At 42.3% G+C, this 20,419-nt stretch overlaps 1 protein-coding gene and 1 pseudogene across 1 annotated transcript; both read right to left on the minus strand.

The window, feature by feature from the left end:
• Positions 1-3,938: 3,938 nt before the first annotated feature.
• Positions 3,939-6,147, minus strand: LOC148189277 (uncharacterized; annotated as a pseudogene).
• A 7,773-nt stretch (positions 6,148-13,920) lies between these two features.
• sst1.1 (somatostatin 1, tandem duplicate 1) lies at positions 13,921-17,687 on the minus strand. Its single transcript, XM_042487230.2, has 2 exons — positions 17,475-17,687; positions 13,921-14,366 (listed from the first exon to the last, which is right to left on the minus strand). Exons 1-2 carry the CDS (start codon positions 17,619-17,621, stop codon positions 14,145-14,147), a joined length of 369 nt encoding a protein of 122 aa, XP_042343164.1. The 5' UTR covers positions 17,622-17,687; the 3' UTR covers positions 13,921-14,144.
• Between the last annotated feature and the right edge of the window lie 2,732 nt (positions 17,688-20,419).

The raw sequence follows: 20,419 nt of genomic DNA on the forward strand, positions 1-20,419 counted from the left end.
AATATGCAGCAATCAGAAGACAAAGAATTTAACTGTAAATGCTTTAGTGGACATAGACCCTGAATTTGAACTTAACTTTGCACTTAAGGAATTTTCTTGTGTCATACGGAGTTTGTAAATGAAGAACTTTGATTAATTTGCCAAAGCAATTTGATTCTTTTAAGGATTTTCCTTTATTTTTACCATTTTTGCTTAGTTTTTAACAGAGAATTTTGTACCAAAGGATTTTGATACAACCAACAACGTGAACAGAAATATGAACACGTATGTAACTGGAGCCTTCAGAGACCACAAAGATTCAAAAAAGGAGCATAAATGTTTATGCTTTGGCTGTGAGCAGACCTCTCTACGGACAATAAAGACTGCATGACAACATTTGGACTGACAGAAAAAACGCACATACATGTGATACCCAGAGATTCATAATAATACAGGCAGATCGTGATGTGAGCGTCTGCTCTCAAACATTTAACATCCAAACTGAGCGTCAGCGTCCTCAGCAGGAGAACTTCACACTCACCTGCAGGTCTGGATCAGATCTGTGCTCCTGATCAGGACTCATGTGTGCTGGAGACAAATGAAATGATCAACACCACCGCGTTAAATGTATCATCGTCATCATCATCATGTACAAAGGAAATAAATAATAAATATAATAAAAATTATATGACTTCGGATTTTCTTTCTGTATCAACCAACAAAATTACTGTATGATAAAATTCAAAAACTACTGTGTAAAAACACCACAAACTACTGTATAAAAACACAAAAAATACTGCATAAAACCAGCAAAAACTACATTATAAAAACTCCTAAATTACTGTAAAGCCCCAAACCGCTGTATTAAAAACCTCAGTCAGAAAGAGTTTCGCTCTGACGGTCATCCGCTTGGATGTTTCTTTAGTTTTGTTGGACTGTTGCGTGAGTTACTGTCTGTTTTAGGCTCATATTTTCTTGCGTCAATTCTTTTTTCTTCTCTCTCTCACAGGTCAGAGAACAGTCTCACAGTTTCTAAATCAAAATGAATTGAAACTCCTTATATCATAATATCAAATCCAGAAATTCCTGCCGCTCTGGCAGTGAGTTTATCCGCAGTCTGACCGTACGCGGATCCTCTCGCTGTCACGATGAAGACGAGTTCTCGTCTCTAAACGTGTCCGTGGGGTTGGCTCGCCATCTTGTTTCCAGAGTTTGTGCCTTTGTCGTCTCCACTTAGAGACCGAACCCGAAAACACGTCAGAGAAGAAAGAAAATTGTGGAGGAAAACCAGATCCGTAAGTGAATGGTGATGTAACTGTGCGGCAGAGCAGCACCTTTAAAGGTGACGTCAGTGATTCTGGAGAAAGACTGTTTACTCGAAACTCGAAACTAAAAAATACATGTGCTCCTTCAGCAGATCAACACCCCCAAACTCATGGACGCACGGCTCGCTCTCACGCCAAATCACAGACTGTAAATAAAGATGGCCGACGCGCCCTGACTTATGCCTGCTATGTTTACGTGAAGCTAAAATATCCTGCATACGGCCGCCGCCATCTTACACTAGTGACGTCATTCAGAGCCCAAGTCTGCACAGCAGTGATATCTGCTGTGGAGGAGTTCCCACCGAAATACCTGTCCGACCAATCGTGAGACGCCGCGTCGAGTGCGAGCGTACGGATTGGCTGACACAGCTGTCAATCATGGCGGAAAATCGCCTTTTTGTGGAATTGATAAACCAAACTAATCATAAAAACAAACACTTCAAACATCAGGGTGATGAGATCTACTTTCACTGACAGAAACCTTCCCTGGGAAACAGTTTTTGGGCGTGTGCATTGAGATTTGAGTTTGGCCAATGTCATGGAGTCTGATCCTGGACCGCCCCGTCTCCCGCTCAGGCCTGCAGGTGGAGATAACGATGCACAGTCAGCCGTCAAAAACAAAAGAGGGAGGCCAAAACAACAACATTTTCCCATCTACACACAAAAACACTGAAAACGGAGTTCCTGAAGATCTCCACACTGGCAGGAGTTTTCCAAAAATGTCAGTTTTCAGTGACCAAAAACTCAGTTTGCATGTGTTCAAAAGGCCAAAAGAAGAAGCTGCGTTTCTAAAAATACCTGTGGACGCGTGGACTAGGCCTTAGTATTTTGTGCAGATGACACAAAGACCAGGCGGCTGCAGCTGGAGGTGCTCTGTGCTGTCGCTCCCTGCAGGTGTGCTGCGTTACCTAACCAGGTGCACTGCACCTGCAGGGAGGACGAGCTGAAGAGGAGCTCCTGTGGCTGCAGCCGAGGACGGAGACTCTGGAGCTGGACTGCTGCTCTTGCTGCCTCTCAGGCTGACATTTTATTGTCTCCTTTGCATGTCCCTAAAGCCCTGTCTCTGTCTGCGGTCCCAGGACATGTCCTTTACTGTAACTGCACACACTGTCCACTAGATGTCCTCAGAGTGTCTCTGCAGTCACACCTTGTCTCCTTGTCTTTCCCTCATCAGTCCTGCACTTTACAGCCGGCCCTTGTCCTCGTGGCGCTCGTCAATTTGTCCCCGCGTCATCATGGTCTCACCACAGTCACGTTTCAGGAGCGTTCGAGGACAACAGTCCTACATCATGTTGAGTTTAAATCTGTCGTCCTCCTGACCGGTTGTCTCTGCTTCTTCGTCCCTCAGTGTGCTCCCGGCCTCGGTGTCAGCATCCACTCAGAAAATAATAAACTTTATTTATGAAGCACTTTTCATACAAGGGATGCAGCTCACAGTGCTTCACAATAAAATAAGTGCAACCGAAAAACCAAGAATAAACAATCAGAAGTTGAGACACAAGATATAAAAGTCAAAGTAAAAAGTTCAGAGACCAGTTCAAACAGTGCAAACAGCAGAGCTGATATAAAATAATAAATACAAGGGTTACGCTGATTTAAAGCTGGACTAAATAAATAGGTTTTCAGTTGTGGTTTATGTGTTCGCAGAGCTGCTTCTCTTACAGCTTTTGGAAGATGGTCCATCGTTTTGAAGCGTAGTTAACAAAAGCTGCGTGGCCTATTTTCTTGTGTGAATGATTGTAGAGGATCTAAGGGCTCGTGAAGGATTATAAAACTAAAGTCTGCAATGTGGGCCAGCCCCAAACCATTAAGAGCTTTAAAAACAATTAAAAGAATCCTAAAATCTATTCCAGAATATACTGGGAGCCAGTGGAGTGAAGCTAAAACCGAGGCAATGTGCTCAGCCTTCCTCGTTTGGGTTGAAAGTCAGTTGTGATGAAGCTGGAGTTTCTCTGGTCACTGTTTCAGGAGGCCAGTTAAAAAAAAACGTCCCAATAATCTAACCGAATGTCCTACTTTACTATCACCTTTAGTCAGTGCAGGTACAGGCAGAAGCAGGTTTCTTCAGCCTCCACGTGTGTGTTTACAGACACTGATCCAAAGCAGCACAGAGCCTCACTGAGGGATGAGGAATCTGGCCCCTGATAGGGCCCCTGATAGGGCCCCTGATAGGGCCCCTGATAGGGCCCCTGGTGGCCCCAAACATTTTCTAACTGACAGTAAAAATAAAGTGATGGACTCTGTGAATAGTTTTTGTCCTTTTAGTCTCCATCAGGTGTCAGAGACATAAAACAGCATCAAAATAGAGCCAGAGGAGGATCCCCCACACCCCCGACAGAGGACACAGCTGAGACACTGATGTCCTAAAATACCAGAAATGCCTAAAAATTCTTAAAATGTCCTGAAATCCTTGATATGTACTAAAATGTAGAAATGTCCTGAAATCTCAGAAATGTCCTACCATGTTTGGGGCTCCTGTCAATTTGCAAAAGTGGCCCCCAAGCAAAAAAAGTTGAGTATCGCTGCAATATAAGTATATAAATACATACATTTTACACACCAACAGATATGTTGTTTACAATCATTAAAATCAGAAATCAAATCAGTAAAAACTGGAGACCAAGTTTTATTGTTTCTGTTTCAGCTTTATTATAGAGATAATTGATTATATATTGATGAAGTTCAGAGTAAAATAACGATCATAAAACACTGACAACATACAACAGTTATAAATGCAAAAAAGACTCAAACTCCTTCACATGTAATAAAAAATCACAGAATAATTTGATTTAAAATGAAGCATCAGTTCAATAACAAGATCAAAATCAGTCAGATGATCCAAAATAAAAGCTGAGGTCAAAGCAATGTTGACAGATGAATGAGTGAAAGCAGAGCGCCCCCTGCTGTGTGTCAGGCTGCAGCCACACCCACACACAGCTACACAAAGAAAACACACACACAGTATACATACATACAATATATACAGGTATATCTGCACCCTGACAGGGTCAAAGGTCAACCTCTGACCTCCAAAACTCCTCTATTATTTTTATTTGAATCTGTTTTTAAATCATTGTGTTTTTATAGATCTAATTTCCCAGCTTACATTTCACCTCTTGCACATTTTAAATTTTATTCACTCAGCAACAATAATTACAACAATAATAACATCACACACTCTGAGTGCAGTTTTTGTTGGTTGTCTCTCTGTCTCTCTGTCTCTCTGTCTGTCTCTCTGTCTCTCTGTCTCTCTGTCTGTCTCTCTGTCTCTGTGTCTTTTGTGTCCCTGTTGAAATGTCTTCTTTGCCTGAATGTCTCCCGTTTTCAGGTCCAGTGAATAACACAGTGTGTCAGAGACAGTGAGGAAATGAACTCGTGCATATTAACTGTGAGTCTGAGCTCAGAGCTGCTCTCCTCTCCTGGTCCTCCGGTTCACCTCGACCACAACAACACAGAGCGTCAGCAGCAGAGCGCTGAGCACCGCCCATCTCACTTTGTAGAAGGTGGAGTGAACCCCAAACGGATCTCTGTACTTTAACACTATTTTACTGGATGACACACACTGAGCATATCCCTGAATAACTGCACACCAATACTCTCCTGCGTCCTTCAGAGAGACATTAGAGACAAACAAACTCCTGTGATCAGAGGACCAGCTCACTCTGCTCAGACTCTGACTAAACCGTGTATTAAAAACTCTGCCTTCTGTTCGGTTTGACTTGACGAACCAAACAGACCGCTGACCCTTTCCCTGATCTTTGCATGTGAGAGTGACGTTTTCTCCCTCTGAGAAGAGCTCGACAGCAGGAGGACCAAATTTAGGACACACAAACAGCAGATACCTTTTCACACTGACAGCAGTTTTACAGACGAACAAACCTGAGTGATCTAACATCAGTGATGAAAACACCAGAGAGTAGTTCTGGTCCACTGAGGACACAGTCTGGTTTGGATGTCCCTTGTAGATGTTGTGAATCTCCCACTTTGGCGGCTGATCATCACTGAAATCAGTGAGAGTGCACGGCAGCACGGCCGTCTGTCCCTCTGAGCCGTAGATCATATCTGCACACAGCTGTAACTCTACAGAGTAACTGCTGACACACTGCTGCTGGTCCATCCTCAGACAGCTGAACTCTGTCTTGGCTGTTGTTGTGAAGTTAAAAACACGAAGATCTGATGTTTTTTTCACCACTTGGTATCTTCCTCCATCCTCGTCCATCACTGATGTCTCATTGTCCCCAAAAACTCTGCTCCATATTTTCTGTTCGTATCCAAACTCACGTCTGAGCCACAGGACGTCCTGATGGTCAGTCGCTCCCTCACATCGCAGATCCTTTGTTTCTCCAGGTGTCATGTCACGAGGAAATACTCTATCCACGTGACTGCAGACGATGACGGTGGTGGTCTTGTCGTGTGTGACTCTGCCGTCGGTCCAACACTCCTCTCGGTACGGGCCGGAGTCTGAGTGGGTCAGGTCGTGGATCTCGTAAGAAGAGAGTCGTCGTTTCGGGTCTTCAGGTGCCGTGGAGTTGTGGGACCAGAGGTCAGAGGTGTTCAGCAGGACCAGCTTCTCCTCACCGACAAACCTGGAGATCAGGCAGGAGTCGGCCTCCTCGGGGAGACTGAAGCTGTAAGAGTCCCGTTCCCGCTTGATGCTGATGAGTTGTTGTGCGTGAATGTTGTTGATGAGAGCAAACAGCAGGAAGCAGAGCTCTGTGACTGCAGCCATTCTGCTCCGAGGTCTCCGTCTGAGAGTCCCACAAACACTGACCCCTCATGAGCTCCGTGTCAGCCCTCATCAGCAGCTTCGCTCTGCTGTTGCAACATCGTCACGTCTTTATCTCTTCATTGGTGGAAACTTTGACGCGTTTGGCTCTCTATCAGGCGAACTGTGTCCTCCGGACGTCTCTAAAACCACTGAGGCCGTCGTGTCTTCAGCTTATTTAGAGATGTGGAAAAAAACAGCAGTGAGATGAGACAGAGGGACAGAATGTGTCTTTTCTGTGATGTAGAGAGACATTCAAGAGACATCGGTCCTCAGAGCTCCCCTCTGGTCCCGGTCCAGGTTGTTTGGGCAGCAGGCTGATCGAGTCTTTCTTATTCCCCCTTTGAGTTGTCTCACAGTTTGTCAGAACGTCCTTTAAGACAAACAGAAATCTGCCTCCATGTTCTCCTTGGACTCCCTCACCTGGTTTTTGCTGCAGCCTGTCTCGCTGCCCGGTACCTGTCTGTGTCTTCACGAGACCAGCAGCAGGTTTTCATGTTGTTTTTTAAGAATATATTTCTATGAAGTGAAAAAGTGAGGTGGAGAAGACGGTGACGTCGGCGTGAAGCTTGTTGGGTTTTCTCCTCATGTCTGCCGTTAAGGACGGCTGTCTCTTTTCCTGTGAGGATGATAAACATTTGGTGAGAGTTTGAACTTTGATCGGTGAGTAAAAGAGTTACAGTTTATATTAAACTGGAGACATTTTCACAAATTCACTGCAGGCCATGATTTTACAGAGCGTCCCTGTATCAGAGAGCTCAGCGGTTTTCGGGATGAGCCTGAGGACGAGGTGCGACGGTGGGACTGAACGTGGAAAACGTCTTTCTGCAGACCATCTTTCAACATCAAGTCACTGAACTTTTCACAAGCGTAGGTACCTGTGCAGCACGCTAAAACAAGAACCAGGATTTCAACATGACCTGGGTTCATCGGTGTCACGAAAACGATGACATGAGAAAGGAAAATAAAAGCTGCACACACTTACAACTGCGTCGACACATTACGCTCTCGGTATCCTTCTGCGTCTGCTGTTGGCGTTCCAGGATGCTGCTGCCGTGATGTCAGTGCAGGCACATGGTGTGATGACGCTGCACGTGGTTATGTTTAAGCAACAACAGCATATGGCGGGCAACGCCGGTGTGTGTGTGTGTGTGTGTGTGTGTATCAAGCCCAAGGCGTTGATGCAAAATTAACAAAGTGGTCGAAAGGCCTCGCAGTTTCGCAGATTTTTTTTAGTGCAATTTTGCATGTTTTTTTTTGGGTTTTTTTTACATCGCATTGTGTGCTGCGTCCTGATTGGCTAAGGGACTGTAGACCATTGTCAATCAATCTCCTCATGCCGTGTCTCCTGTACAGTACAGAATGCGTTCAGCTTGCAAAATTTACATAAATCTTCGATCGTAAGGCACGGTCGGAGGAACTATGAAGTACTCGTGAGTCACTGTTAATAATTCTTAATAATTATGTGTCCAACCTCGTAGGTTGATCGATAAAATTAAATTCGTTAGTTCTAAAAGCCATCATAATTTTTTATAGGAAAACGTTTATATTTTTATTTCTCAAACAAATGTTTGGGCCTGAAAACAGGTTTTGATCTTTGGTCTATAATACTGGACTTATTTTTCTAAGAAGGTTTGAACTTTGTGTTTGTGTTGATGTGTTATGTTATGATGATAATGCCGGTCCTACAAAAGTGTATAAAGTGTGTGTTGAGGGGTTTTACAGCCTTAAAACATCTAGAATTAAAAAAAATGTACATTGTATTATTGTATTATTGTAAAAAATAAAGCTGACTACTTCGTGGATTTCGCCTATTGCGGGTTATTTTTAGAATGTAACTCCCGCGAGAAACGAGGGACCACTGTATATGAAGTGAATTGAATCATGGATACTTGTGAAAAAGTTGTTTATTATGGCAGCTAAATTGTTACATTTATAATTAGCACTGTTAAAGGGCGCGTACAAGTACACCAAAAATCACTTAAGATGGAGATAAAAGGAATTTTCGGTATTTCATATCATTTTAATGTGAAAAAGTTGATGTTCGTCTTGATTCCTTGATGCTGAAAACAGGTCAAACTCACTGTTTAAAGTGGGAACTCCGGATATTTTTCGGACCCTGTCCGTTGACAGGTCAGGTTATTTTTGTGTTGGGTTATTTCTTCGTGTGGACCTGTCCACACGAAGAATCCCCCGAATCCCCCGTACTTCCTATTTTGGACATCCCGGGAACCTTTGACTTACACTTACTTTTTGGACTTTTTCTTGCGCTGTGGACTCAATCCGACGTTCTCCCTGTTCATCCCTGTAACGTTTCATTGGTGGCTGATGTGTCGAGATCGTCCTTAAGCGAACGGTGTTTGTTTTACAGACTGAAGTTTATTCTGGTCATTGTGAATTGTGAATTGATCAGAAACACTTGGATCTGAGGTGACACACATAACTCAGGTGAAAGGGTGCACCCGAGTCAGAAGTGATGCTGGCCAGTGTGATACCTGAAAATGACCTCTGATGATCATATTGTGATAAAACCAACCTGTTGCACTGTAAAGCATGTTTTCATTTTTCTACTGAAGCCGGTATATTTTTAGATTTACGTTCACGCCTCTCGAGACTCATGTAAACAGTCTACTGCACCCCAGCAGCCGAACCTACTGCTCCATCGAGCTCTTCATTGAAGTGATACTCGATGAATCAGAGGCCGCACGCCCTGCTCATTCTCCCTCTGACTCCCCGCAACAAAGACACCTTTTTCTGTGTTTGGTGTCATTTCTCTTTGATCCTGGAGCGTGTCTCCGCTGATGTTGCGACACTGGAGTGGTTCGACGGGGCCGAGCTCTGCTGCTGAGATCTAAGACGCTGACACCACTCAGCTTATCAGCTTCTCTGTGGTCTGAACATCGTGACGTCTTTATCTCCTCATCGTCAGAAACCGATGCTTTCCGCTCTCTATCGAGTATCTGTGTCCTTCACATGAGACTCGAACCACTGAGGCTGAGTGTCTTCAGATCAGTGCGAGATGTGGAAAAAACCAGCAGTGAGACGAGACAGAGCTCGATGGAGAGAGAGGAGCAGACATCTAGACAATAAACTAATAAACTAAAATTTAAAAAAAGGTAGTAAAGACTGCAACTTTAGAGGGAAGCTTATTGAATTTTCTCCTCATGTCTGCTGTTAAGAACAACTGTCTGTCTTCTTGTGAGAACGTGAAACATTTGGCCAGAATTAGAGTTTTAATGGCTGAATAAAATAATTACATTTTATATCAAACTGAAAACAGTCTCACAAACTGAATGCAGACCATTAATTTACCAGCCTGCACAGGGTTAGAAATTGTGAAAATGAATGAATATTATTTGATTAATTAGAATGATTAGGACTGATGCTGGTGAAAAAATAAACTCAGTTAAAGCAGAAAATCATATTTATGTATACTATTTTTTAAAGCCTGATTTTGGAAAATGCCGTTCGTGTGCAGAGCGGAATAAGTGTGAATATCTGACACTGCACAACAAATGAACATGTATAAAATGTAAAATATGTTGTTCCTAATTATTGACATATTCCAGCCTGTTATCATCAAAAAACAACTACTAGTTTATAGAAATAATTACTAATGCGTGTTTTGTGTCACTCGTGGAGTGATCCAGTCGATATCGTTCCTCACTTTCTTTCCGAACAATCAAAAGAAAATCATTTTATAGTTGTTGTTCTTAGTGTGGACGGCCCTTTAGTCTTCAGGAGGAAGTCCTTTTGGGCCCCATGGCTTCACCTCTCACATCAGGAAATTGGACGTCCACTTTTTTGGCTCCAAAGCCCGACGCGCTTCCCGGGCGCCGTGTTGGTCGCTGCTGTGCTGTTAGCTTGACGTTGGCTTTTAAACGTCCCGTACATCTAGTTTTTCCACTGCTCCTCCTCCTCTCTGCATCAAGCCTCCAGGAAGGGCGTCATGCGATGATGCAAAGTGTACGTAGTGGCCGAAAGTGGAATTACCGCGTTTGAGTCTGTCACATGACGACACTGGCCCAGACAGACTCTTCCTCGTTTGTAAACACGGTGAAAGAGACGTCTGTAAATCAGTGAATCATTTTTTGTGAGCATCAAAATCTGCGAAACGTCTTCTGTCCGCCCCCACAGCTGTATCCAGATTTCACTATAAAACATCTATAATACATCCATGCTCTCTATCACCGACCTGCAGGCTGACCCCAGGCCACAGCGTCTCTACCCATCATGCACCGGGGCTCAGCCTGCCGCGTGTTGATAACATTACTGCCGCTTTGTTTCTGTCTCGGTTTATCAGCCGCTGTCCTGTGATTGGTCCAGAGCAGCTTGACCTCTGACCTCTGACTGCTGCTGATGTCATCCTCTGTGTGTGTGTGTGTGTGTGTGTGGGTGTGTGTGTGTGTGTGTGTGTGTGTGTGTGTGTGTGAACTGTAAACTGCAGCTGATTAGTCGCCTTTTTGTTTTCAGTGAATCGTCTTTTTAAGGTGAAAGACGACATCAGCAACCATTCACACACACACACACACACACACACACACACACACACACACTCAGTCAAAAGGCAGAGTGCGCTCCAGCGAGGCTTTCAGCTGTAATTAAAGCTCATTAAAGTTTATTGAAGCCGTTTAAAATCGCTGGCGTCCGATTGGCTGACGGATCAATTGGCGGCTCCTGCAGCTGCTGCTTCCTGTTTACTGAAGAAAGCGCTCGCTTTCTTTACCAGGCGGAGAGGTGCGTGACATCATCACAGCTTCCTGTCAGAGACTGAAGACACCTGCAGACTCACCTTCACAACACACAATTATGCCGCCTGAAGCGGCGGCGGCGGGCTGTCGAGGCTCGGGAGTGTGAGTCATCGCTTGGCGTGAAGCACAAGTTGATATCATTCAGAACGACTTCTTCATCCTCTCTGACGGCCGTCCACAACAAACGGCCGCTAATTCGCTCAGAAACGAGAGAAAAGAAGAACCGTCATGTTTTTAAGCTTTCTTCAGTTTCACAGAGACGCTCACAAAACCTCCTGATCACCGGGTCCAAACGTCCGAAAATATTCCTAAAATAAAAACGAGTAACATCATCATTAGCTATAAAAGCAAAGGAGCCAGAGACATGTCCTCAAATATATGTTTAAAAAACCCCAAAACTATCATTATAAACTATAAAACCAAACACACACACACACACACACACACACATATAATTTTTATTATTATTCGAATTATTATTATTGACTATAAAACCAGAGGAGCCATGATTTGTCTCAATTTTTAAGAATGAGATGGTGGATCAGCGTTTCTGTTGGCTGATCGATCAGATCTGCAGGTCGAAGGTGAAACAACGTTAAATCTGTCATTACTGATGGACATTCTTGTGTGTGTGTGTGTGTGTGTGTGTGTGTGTGCGCGTGTCTCATCCTGTCAGTCGTCAGCTCTCATTAAGGTTTAATTCCTGAAAGCTTTTCTTAACAAAGAGTTAATGAATGAAAGGAGCTGCTAATCTGAGTGCAGCAGCTGTTACACACACACACACACACACACACACACACACACACACACACACACACACACACACACACACACACACACAGCCTCTCCATGTGTAAAGCAGATCAGAGGTCCAGTTAAAAACATTGTGGGCTGGACGTCGACGTGACGACTCCTGGCTGCTCACACGACGGTGAGCTGAATGTAAAGCCGACAAACACAGTCAGAGCCGAAAAAGCTGCAAACAGCCGCTGACGTGGCCGCACGACTGCAAAGGTGTCCATTAACCCTCTAACTGCACAACATGAAATTGCGAATATAAAATATGCGTAATGGAAACACATCAATATCGAAAAAACCCCAGTTTATCGAAAAACAGTTTTTATACTCACATGAGGTGGTATATTCAGAAAAAGCCGTATGTTATTCAATCAATCAAATTTTACTTATATAGCAACTTTCAAACAAATCAAATGCAACTGAAAATGTTTTACTGTTTGACAAAAATAAACAACAACATGTGAAATCGTGGACTACATCTCCCAGAAATCCCTCATACGGGTCCGCTCCCACATATAAGGGGCTCGCCTTTCCATCACGGCTCCACAACACGCCTACGTGGCCTTGGATTGGAAATAATGACGGCTAGTGCGGTGGCTGCAATAAAGCTGCTAATGTTTTGAACATCCATCGCCATGGTTACTGGGATGTTATCACCAGAGGAGAGGTCAGTCAGCTCCATGTTGAGTTTAATCACATTTACGAAATATCGCTTCAGTTTTGCACAGATGTGTAACGGAAACCCTCCTTCTGTGAGCGCCGGCAGCATCAGGCGTCTCACTGCAGCTGTTTGCTGCAGCTCTGCCACCTCTTTTCTTTCGTTTTGGAGCGTTATATTTAATTTAAAACTCTTGATAGGGGTTAGGGGTTAACACGTCTCTCAAGTGTGCAGATTAGTCGTCTGATTCAAGTGAGCCTCAATCTCATCTCATCACTTTATTTTCCTGCGAGCGGACATTAGCCAGGAGAAGGCTTCTTAGAGGAGCAGGTCTCGGTCAGTCGGGTCAGCCTCGCCCTGATGCCAGCTCTCCTCCCTCTCTTAATCTTTCGGTTACGTTTCTCTGCTCTGGTCTGACTGGCCGCTCGGTTTGGACCCTCTCGCAGTCTGCTGCGTTCAGTCCAAACCACACACAACTTTTCCCGATGTTGATAAGTGCTTCTCTATCTTTATCTGTCTCAAAAATAGAAAAATATAGCAAAAAAGTATCAAGGATTTGAGGAGCTACTGACTGCTGCATCTACATGTGCTGCTGTTGTCATAGAAATTGATAAGAAAAGATAATATAAAATAAATATTGAAAAGAAAGTGATGATGTATTTCTACTCTAAATGCACTAAAAAAACCCTGTTTTGTTCTTGTGTACTGACGTCGATGGATGTAGGTCGTAGCCTGTGACGTCACCACACAGCCTGCATACATCTCCGTTTATTAGATCCACGAGTGGAGCTGCACTAAACTTCTGAGGTTACAAAAACCTCACCGTCTGCAGGAGGCTCACGATGCTGGCGTCTGATTTGAGCCTTAAATTGAACAAATCTTTTGTTGTGCTGCAGTTTGCTCTGTTCTCTTTATTCTCTGCTGTGTTGCTCTCTGCTTCTGTTTTTGTCTTTTTTGTATTTCATTTCGTTATTCTTTTAAAGATATTTTCAGGGGCTTTTAGGGCCTTTATTTGACAGGAAAGCTGGAGAGATGACAGGACGTGGGGATGAGAGAGTGAGGAAGACATGCAGCGAAGGACTGCCGGTCGGGTTCAGACCCGGGGCGGCTGCGATGGGCCGGCGCTCCACCGGCTGAGATACCCAGCGCCCCTGTTCTGTATTTATGACTGCAGAGCTCTTTGGTCAGCTGTGGTTGTTTAAAATAACGTCTCTCAGGCGTCACACGTGAAGACAAACGTGTCGCTTGTATTGTTCGTCTTTATGCTTTTTTTTAATGGCTCTTTTTTGTCAGAGTTGCAAAAAAATTCAATGATGTTTTTCTTTTTTTATTGTGGTGTTTTTGGTGTAAAACTGTTGTGTCTGTGTTTGTCTTCAGCTGCCGTAACGGGACTTTAGCCTGCGGTCTGACTTTATCATCCGATCTGTGATCAGTGCAGCGTTCATGGAGAAACGACTCATTAAAAATAAAATAGCTGCTCGTCTCGTCTGTGTGTTTATGAACCTCCGTTATCTGCTCTGTTACTGTTGAGTCTCCCCCTCAGCTGTTAATGAGCGGCTCCAATAAAACCCTCTCCTGCAGCTCTTCACCCTGATGAAGTGTTTTATTTCCTCCTCCTCCTCCAGCAGCAGACACGAGCCAGCGTTTGTCTCAAACTTTATTCAAACCCACAATTAAAAATAGTTTCATCAAGTTCACATTCAGAAAGAATCAGCTCAGAAAAATCTAAACAATTCATCCAAACTAAGGAGCGGCTGTCGGACCCACACAGTTTCTGTACAGCGTCTGGAGGAAGAATGCCGATGAGGATGGAGGGGACGGTGATGATGATGAAGGTGACGATGAAGATGACGATGAAGACGAGGCTCTCAGCAGGAAGTGAAGGTCTTCCAAAAGAAGTTCTTGCAGCCTGCTTTCCTCTCTCGGGGGGCGAGCAGCGGCCCGCTGCCGCCGCCGGCGGCTCGTTCCAGGTCCACGTGGACGTCTTCAGGCTCTCCTTCGGCCAGAGGGAAGTTCTCCTCCAGAGCCTCGTTCTCCACCTGCAGGAGGTCCGCCAGGAGCAGCTCCGCCAGCGAGGCCCGGGACATGTCCTGAAATATATTTTATATATAAATATATATATATATATTATTATTAACTATAAAAACAGAGGAGCCAAAGACTTGTCCTGAAATATTAAAACACAAAAAGTCTGAATGCTACAAAGCCAAGGAGGTGTGACACATTTCCTATAATATATAAAAAATAAAACAAATATTATTAACTATAAAATCAGAGGAGCCCGAGACATGTCAGAGACACCGTCCCTGTCCTGGTGTCTGTCTCTGTGAGAGTGTCTGTCCCTGTCCTGGTGTCTGTCTCTGTGAGCGTCCCTGTCCTGGTCTCTGTCCCTTTGAGAGTGTCCGGAGTGAATCAGCCGGCTCTGATTGGCTGTTTCTGCGGCGGTGTGTAGAGTGTGACGGATGGCTCTCTGTGTCTGTCCTCTGTGGGACACCCAGAGACAACAGTGAAGACAATCGCGTGCTCCTAACTTAAATCAAGCTGTTTCCAGACAGATTTCATGGCTTGTTCAGAGCCACCTGGACGCATCAGCTGACCTGCAGCTGCGGATGATCTCGTTAAGGGCAGCAGAGACTCGGAGGATTCAGCTGAAATCTCAGTTTGACCGTTTGAAGAACTCATTTTGTTGGTTTGTGTTTTTCCAGTCCTGGTATTTTGGAGGACTGTTTGGTTTTGGTTTTTTATTCGACACCCAGGAACTCTACAGAGCCTGAACATCACCTGCAGCAGCTGGATCGTCAAACGCAGCAGTGAGTGCCACCAAATATCGGTCACATGGCGTCTGCGTGCGGCTTTTTTAAAAGCTGCAATTAGCAGAAATGACTTTTTGCTTCATGCTGGGAGTTTGTGACAGAAAAACACACACCCGTGTGTCAGCTGACGGGAAACAAAGCATCAGATCGGACTCTGCAGGCTCAGTAAAGCCGACAACGGTCAGTTAACCCTTTAAAACCTGAGCAAACCGGCCAGATGTCTTTCAAAAACAGAGGAAGAAGGCAGGGAGCGACTTAAGAAGAAATGACTTCAGGAGTTCAGGAAGAAATTTATATAAAAAAAGTACAAGTAGATTACCTAAAAATCATTTAAAAATAAAATAAAATAAAAACACAAAGAAGGTTAACAACAAAAACACACACACACCAGGAAATGACCTCAAAAAACTACATAAAAGTTATAACAATTTAAAAATAAATAAAATTTATTTTCATGATAATACAGCACTCTGGAGATATTTTAGTTTTGTTTTCCCCCCATTTTTATTTTATTCTATTTTATTAATAAGAAATAAAACCAATGTCTTCGTGTGTGTTTCAAGGGTTAAATCCTTGTGAAAGGCGTCTGAAAGCAGCACAAAAAAAGAACTGAAGTGAAATATTAACCCTTTGAAACCAGAGCAGGGTGGCTTTCATTTTAAAATATTGGAAGGAAGCAATGAGCAACGACAGAAGAAATTACCCCAAAATTAGCAGGAAATTAGTAAAAAAAAAATACAAGAAAATTAACTTAAAATTTGAAAAATAAATAAATAAAGTAACAAAGTAATTGATGATGATACTACTACTACTCATAATAATAATAATAATAATAATAATAATAATAATAATAATAATAATAATAATAATAATGACATATTTTCAAATATGTGATTTTTAGAGACCTGCTTGTTTGTGATGTTGTGTATTTTGATGTCTATTAATTTATTTTTTTCATTATTATTATTATTATTGTTATGTGTTTTTTTTGTTTGTGTTGTTTTTAATTATTTCTGACTCTCATTATCATCTGTCATCTTTCTGATATGATTGCCTGTGATCTCTTGTTTAATTACACCTTCAGTTTTGCTTTTTTCTTTTAGTAAATTCTGTTTTTAAAAGTGCTATAAAGTAAAAATATTATTATTATTATTAATCAAATATAATTTCCCCCCAGACATTTAAAGTTATTTCATTAAATTATTATTTTCTTGCCGTTTGTGCGACACATCTTACCAACTTGTTCATTGCCATTTAAAAAAAAATAAATTTCACCAGTTTGTCAACTGACCGAATCCACAAACGGTAAATATTGAGTAAATATTTTTGATCAAACGTTTATTAAAAAGATATAGGCTAACTCAGTGACATGAAGTCAGTCAGCCGGTGTCTCTGCAGAGATAAAGATTAAACGTCCATCAGTCCTCCGTCAGCGGGGACGTCACGCAGTTTGTCTCCAAAACTGTTGTTTTGATTTCAGCTCAGAAGATCACATCTTTATTTCTTAATAATCAAGACATCATATATTAACTTTCATTTTCTTGTCATGCTGATTATTGTCAATCTAATGAATAAAGAAAAAGGTTTTTTTTATTGATAAAGACTTCATATTTAACAATAGATACATGTAGTGTTTGTGTGTGACTTTAACTGCCACATTTACATCATATTTAATCATTTCTAGCATATTTTAGGAAACATGCTGCCCAAATATGGTTCTATTTAATCTGCTCATTTTTATTATTCATGTTTTTATAACTAAAGCTAAAGATCAGAAGATTTTGACTTCATAAAAGAATATTTTTTTGTGAATCTAATTAAAGAGAAGTTTTTCGGAGGGATTTATTCTGACGATTTCAGCACCGCGGACAGCAGCCGGCTCTCACCTGATTGGTTCATCAATTGATTATTCTGCCGTTGATTTATTAACATGTCTGTATTTTCCAAAAATAAAAGCAAAAATTCATCTTACAGAAATGAAGCTGAGGCTTATTGGTTGTGTTCACAGTTTTTATCTATTTGAAAAAGAGTCTTAGCAGATAAAATATCTTAAATATGTTTTCACTTCATACTGATTGATATAGTTTATTATTTTGTTGTGATGAATTTATGTTTGACGTTAACAAAAAAAAAAAAAAAAAAAAATTAAATAAGAGACTCTAAACTTAAAATTACATTCGACTGTCTTCTGAGTCTTAATGGAAGAAAATTCAGGTTTAATTCATTTATTATTATTGAGGCAAAAACAGACTTTTACACAGAAAAAAATAAAAAATAAAATAAAATAAAAAAACATCCGGAAAGTTTCACTAAAGGTATGTCCCGTCTCTCTGTCTCGGTGTGTGTGTGTGTGTGTGTGTGTGTGTGTGTGTGTGTGTCTCGGACCTGTTTGGAGCCCAGCAGCGGGGTCCGGTGCAGCAGCAGGCGGAGTTTGGAGTCTCTCTGTGCGGCGGAGGAGCAGCTGATGGAGGCGGTGAGGGAGAGGAGGAGCAGGAGGAGGCAGCGGAGGCGCGAGGAGGACACCATCTTCATCACCTGTCTGTCGGTCTGTGTGTCGGTGTGTCGGTGAGTGTCGGAGGGTCTGGTGGGTCTGTCCCGTCAGAGCGGCTCTTATACAGCCCGCTGACGTCACTGCCCGCCGCCTGCAGGGGGTGACTGATGATGATGATGATGATGATGATGATGTCTCCACCGCCTCCCGCTTTAGTGAAATGATCCGTTTTCAGACACTTTTTCTTTCCTTCATGCTGCTCAGTTGACAGAGTTTCTCGGCGGGAGGCTCGCGCCCCCCCCAGAGGGACGCAGAGCGCGCGCAGCCGGTCGCCACAGTGATCGATTTATATTTGAAATCTGTTCAATAATTTATATTCGAGCATAGCTTTGATACTATTGGAATGACTCTGTTTATATGAAGGAACTCTCTCTCTGTATTGTTCTGTTGATCAACTTAATGTTTTCTCTGTGAGCATAAAATCTGACAAATTGATTTTAATAAAAAGGCTCACCAAGTACTTCACATTAAAAAAGACATTAAGACATAATAAAACCTGCATGTCAAAATAAAATAATGCAGTAGAACACGTCTTGACATGGACGAGACGCACTTGATAAAACTAGCAAAAGTAAAATAAAAGTCTGGATAAAAAATAAAATGCACAGGATGTAAAACATAAGATGGAAAAAAACCCATTTAGATAATATTAATAAAATAAAGTTGTTTTTTTTAATGTATAAAATGCACTAAATTAAGGAAAATACAAATTAGAGAGGTGCAGCAGTGTGAAAATGTGAAGCAAAATGCAAAGCCAGTGAAGCCTCAGTCCAGTCTTTTACATTTTATTTTATTTTATTTTATTTTATTTTATTTTATTTTATTTTATTTTATTTTATTTTATTTTATTTTATTTCTGCTGTGTTTCTGTCACAGTGTGTGAGTCTGTCCCCCACCAGCTATTGATCGTCACCAACATTGTCCTGCTGCTTGCAGGTGTGTCATCAAAAAATTAAGTCATCTGCTGGCACACACACACACACACACACACACACACACACACACACACACACACACACACACACACACACACACACACACACACACACACAGTTTTATCTTTGCTCACAGATGTCTCCACAGCTACTTATTGTTTCTTCGTTAATGAATTCCTTCTCCTCGTCACATTTAGTGTTTGTGCGTAAAATAATCTGAACACTGTCACATCACACGTCACCTGACACACACACACACACACACACACACACACACACACACACACACACACACACACACACACACACACACACAGGGACAGGTTTTGCTCAGGGGCCTCTGTAGTAAAATGACAGGGGGCCAGTCACAGCGGCCCCGTACATGTTTGGATTCAGGATGTTTCTGAGATTTTAGGAAATGTCTAAAGTCTTTGAGACTTGTAGGATTCTAGAACGTTTCTCAGATTTTAGGACATGCGTGTCTCAGCTGTGTCCTCTGTGGGGGGTGTGGGGGATCCTCCTCTGGCTCTTTTTTTGATCAACAAGCTCTATTTTGATGCTGTTTTATGTCTCTGACACCTTATGGAGACTAAAAGGACAAAAACAGTTCACAGAGTCAATCACAATCCCAAGTTTTTATTGTACATTAGAAAATGGTTGGGGGGCCACCAGGGCTATCAGGGGCCACATTTGGTCCATGAGCCGTAAGCTGAGTATCAGTGCCTTAGAGTTACAGAATAAATGCTGTATTGTTTGTAATTTTGTTTTTGCACAGTAATGTTCAGGCGTTGAAATAAAGAGTATAATCCTTTATTTCTCAGCTGTGACCATTTAAAGTAAACCCAGTGTCCCCAGACAGGGACATTATGTTTTGTTTTTTTTTCAAAAACTAAAGACAACACAGTTTTTTTGTGATTATCGAGTCCTGCAGATAAAATCTGAGGAGGTTAGAGGAATCTCTGCGCAGCTGATTTGAAGACGATGGTGTTTTAAAACTCACAGTTTGGACTTTTCTGCGTCCCTCTGAGGACGTTTGAGAGTCTTTTCATTGGAGCGGCTGTAAACGCCCTGTTGTGGTCATAATGTGCAGTAATATGTTGAGTCTGTGGGAGTCTGGCTAATGAACAGAGTCCTACAGTGCAAACACTAATCACAGCTCCGTGCTGAGAGCATCCGCACACACAGATGTCTTCACCGCTTCTGCACAAACTTTCACACATCGATGCTTCGCTGTTTTCAACATTTAAACAACATTCAAACAACATTTAAATGTCGTAGTTTTTTTCATCATTAGAACCATCAGCTGCTGATGTCGCCCTCCTCTGACCGACCAATCACTCCGCTCCTCTGCCGCCGGTGACAATGAGGTTGTTTACTGGCGGCCCGGTTACCTGAGCAGGTGAGATGTCGCAGACAAACAAGCGAGTCATTGGCTGTCTGCTCGTGTCCCCGCCCACTGATCAGGTGAATCGTCAGTGTGTTCACCTGGATGACTCACGCAGGTGAGTGAACGCAGATTTTGAGTTTAACTTCATGTTTGTTTGTTTTCAGTTAACCCTTTGATACCTGCGCAAATTGGTTTGATTTTATAAAGAAACAAACAGACAGATAAATAAAACAGCAACTAAGCAAAAAAAACTAAAAACTACCTAAAAATCAATAAAAAAACTAAAAGTAAATAAAATAAAATAAAACAAACAAGCAAAGAAATGACCTAAAAATGCTAAAATTAAAAAGAAATAATTGTATGTAATTGTATGACCCCTCCTCCTGAAGCAAGACTTCACTATGATAGAGAATTACTTCTCAACATCGGGAAAAGTTGTGAGGATTTTGGACTGAAT

Source organism: Plectropomus leopardus, chromosome 6 (assembly GCF_026936395.1).
Source record: "Plectropomus leopardus strain MGB_pleo_1.0 chromosome 6, ASM2693639v1, whole genome shotgun sequence".
NCBI classification, from domain to species: domain Eukaryota; kingdom Metazoa; phylum Chordata; class Actinopteri; order Perciformes; family Serranidae; genus Plectropomus; species Plectropomus leopardus.

What these genes read in the sequence shown, in the direction of transcription:
- sst1.1 (XM_042487230.2), bottom strand. Translation starts at nt 17,621, where the DNA reads ATGAAGATGGTGTCCTCCTCGCGCCTCCGCTGCCTCCTCCTGCTCCTC. An exon ending in CGCTGCTGGGCTCCAAACAG is followed by an intron (nt 14,367 to 17,474) that starts GTCCGAGACACA and finishes AATATATTTCAG; the next exon opens with GACATGTCCCGGGCCTCGCT.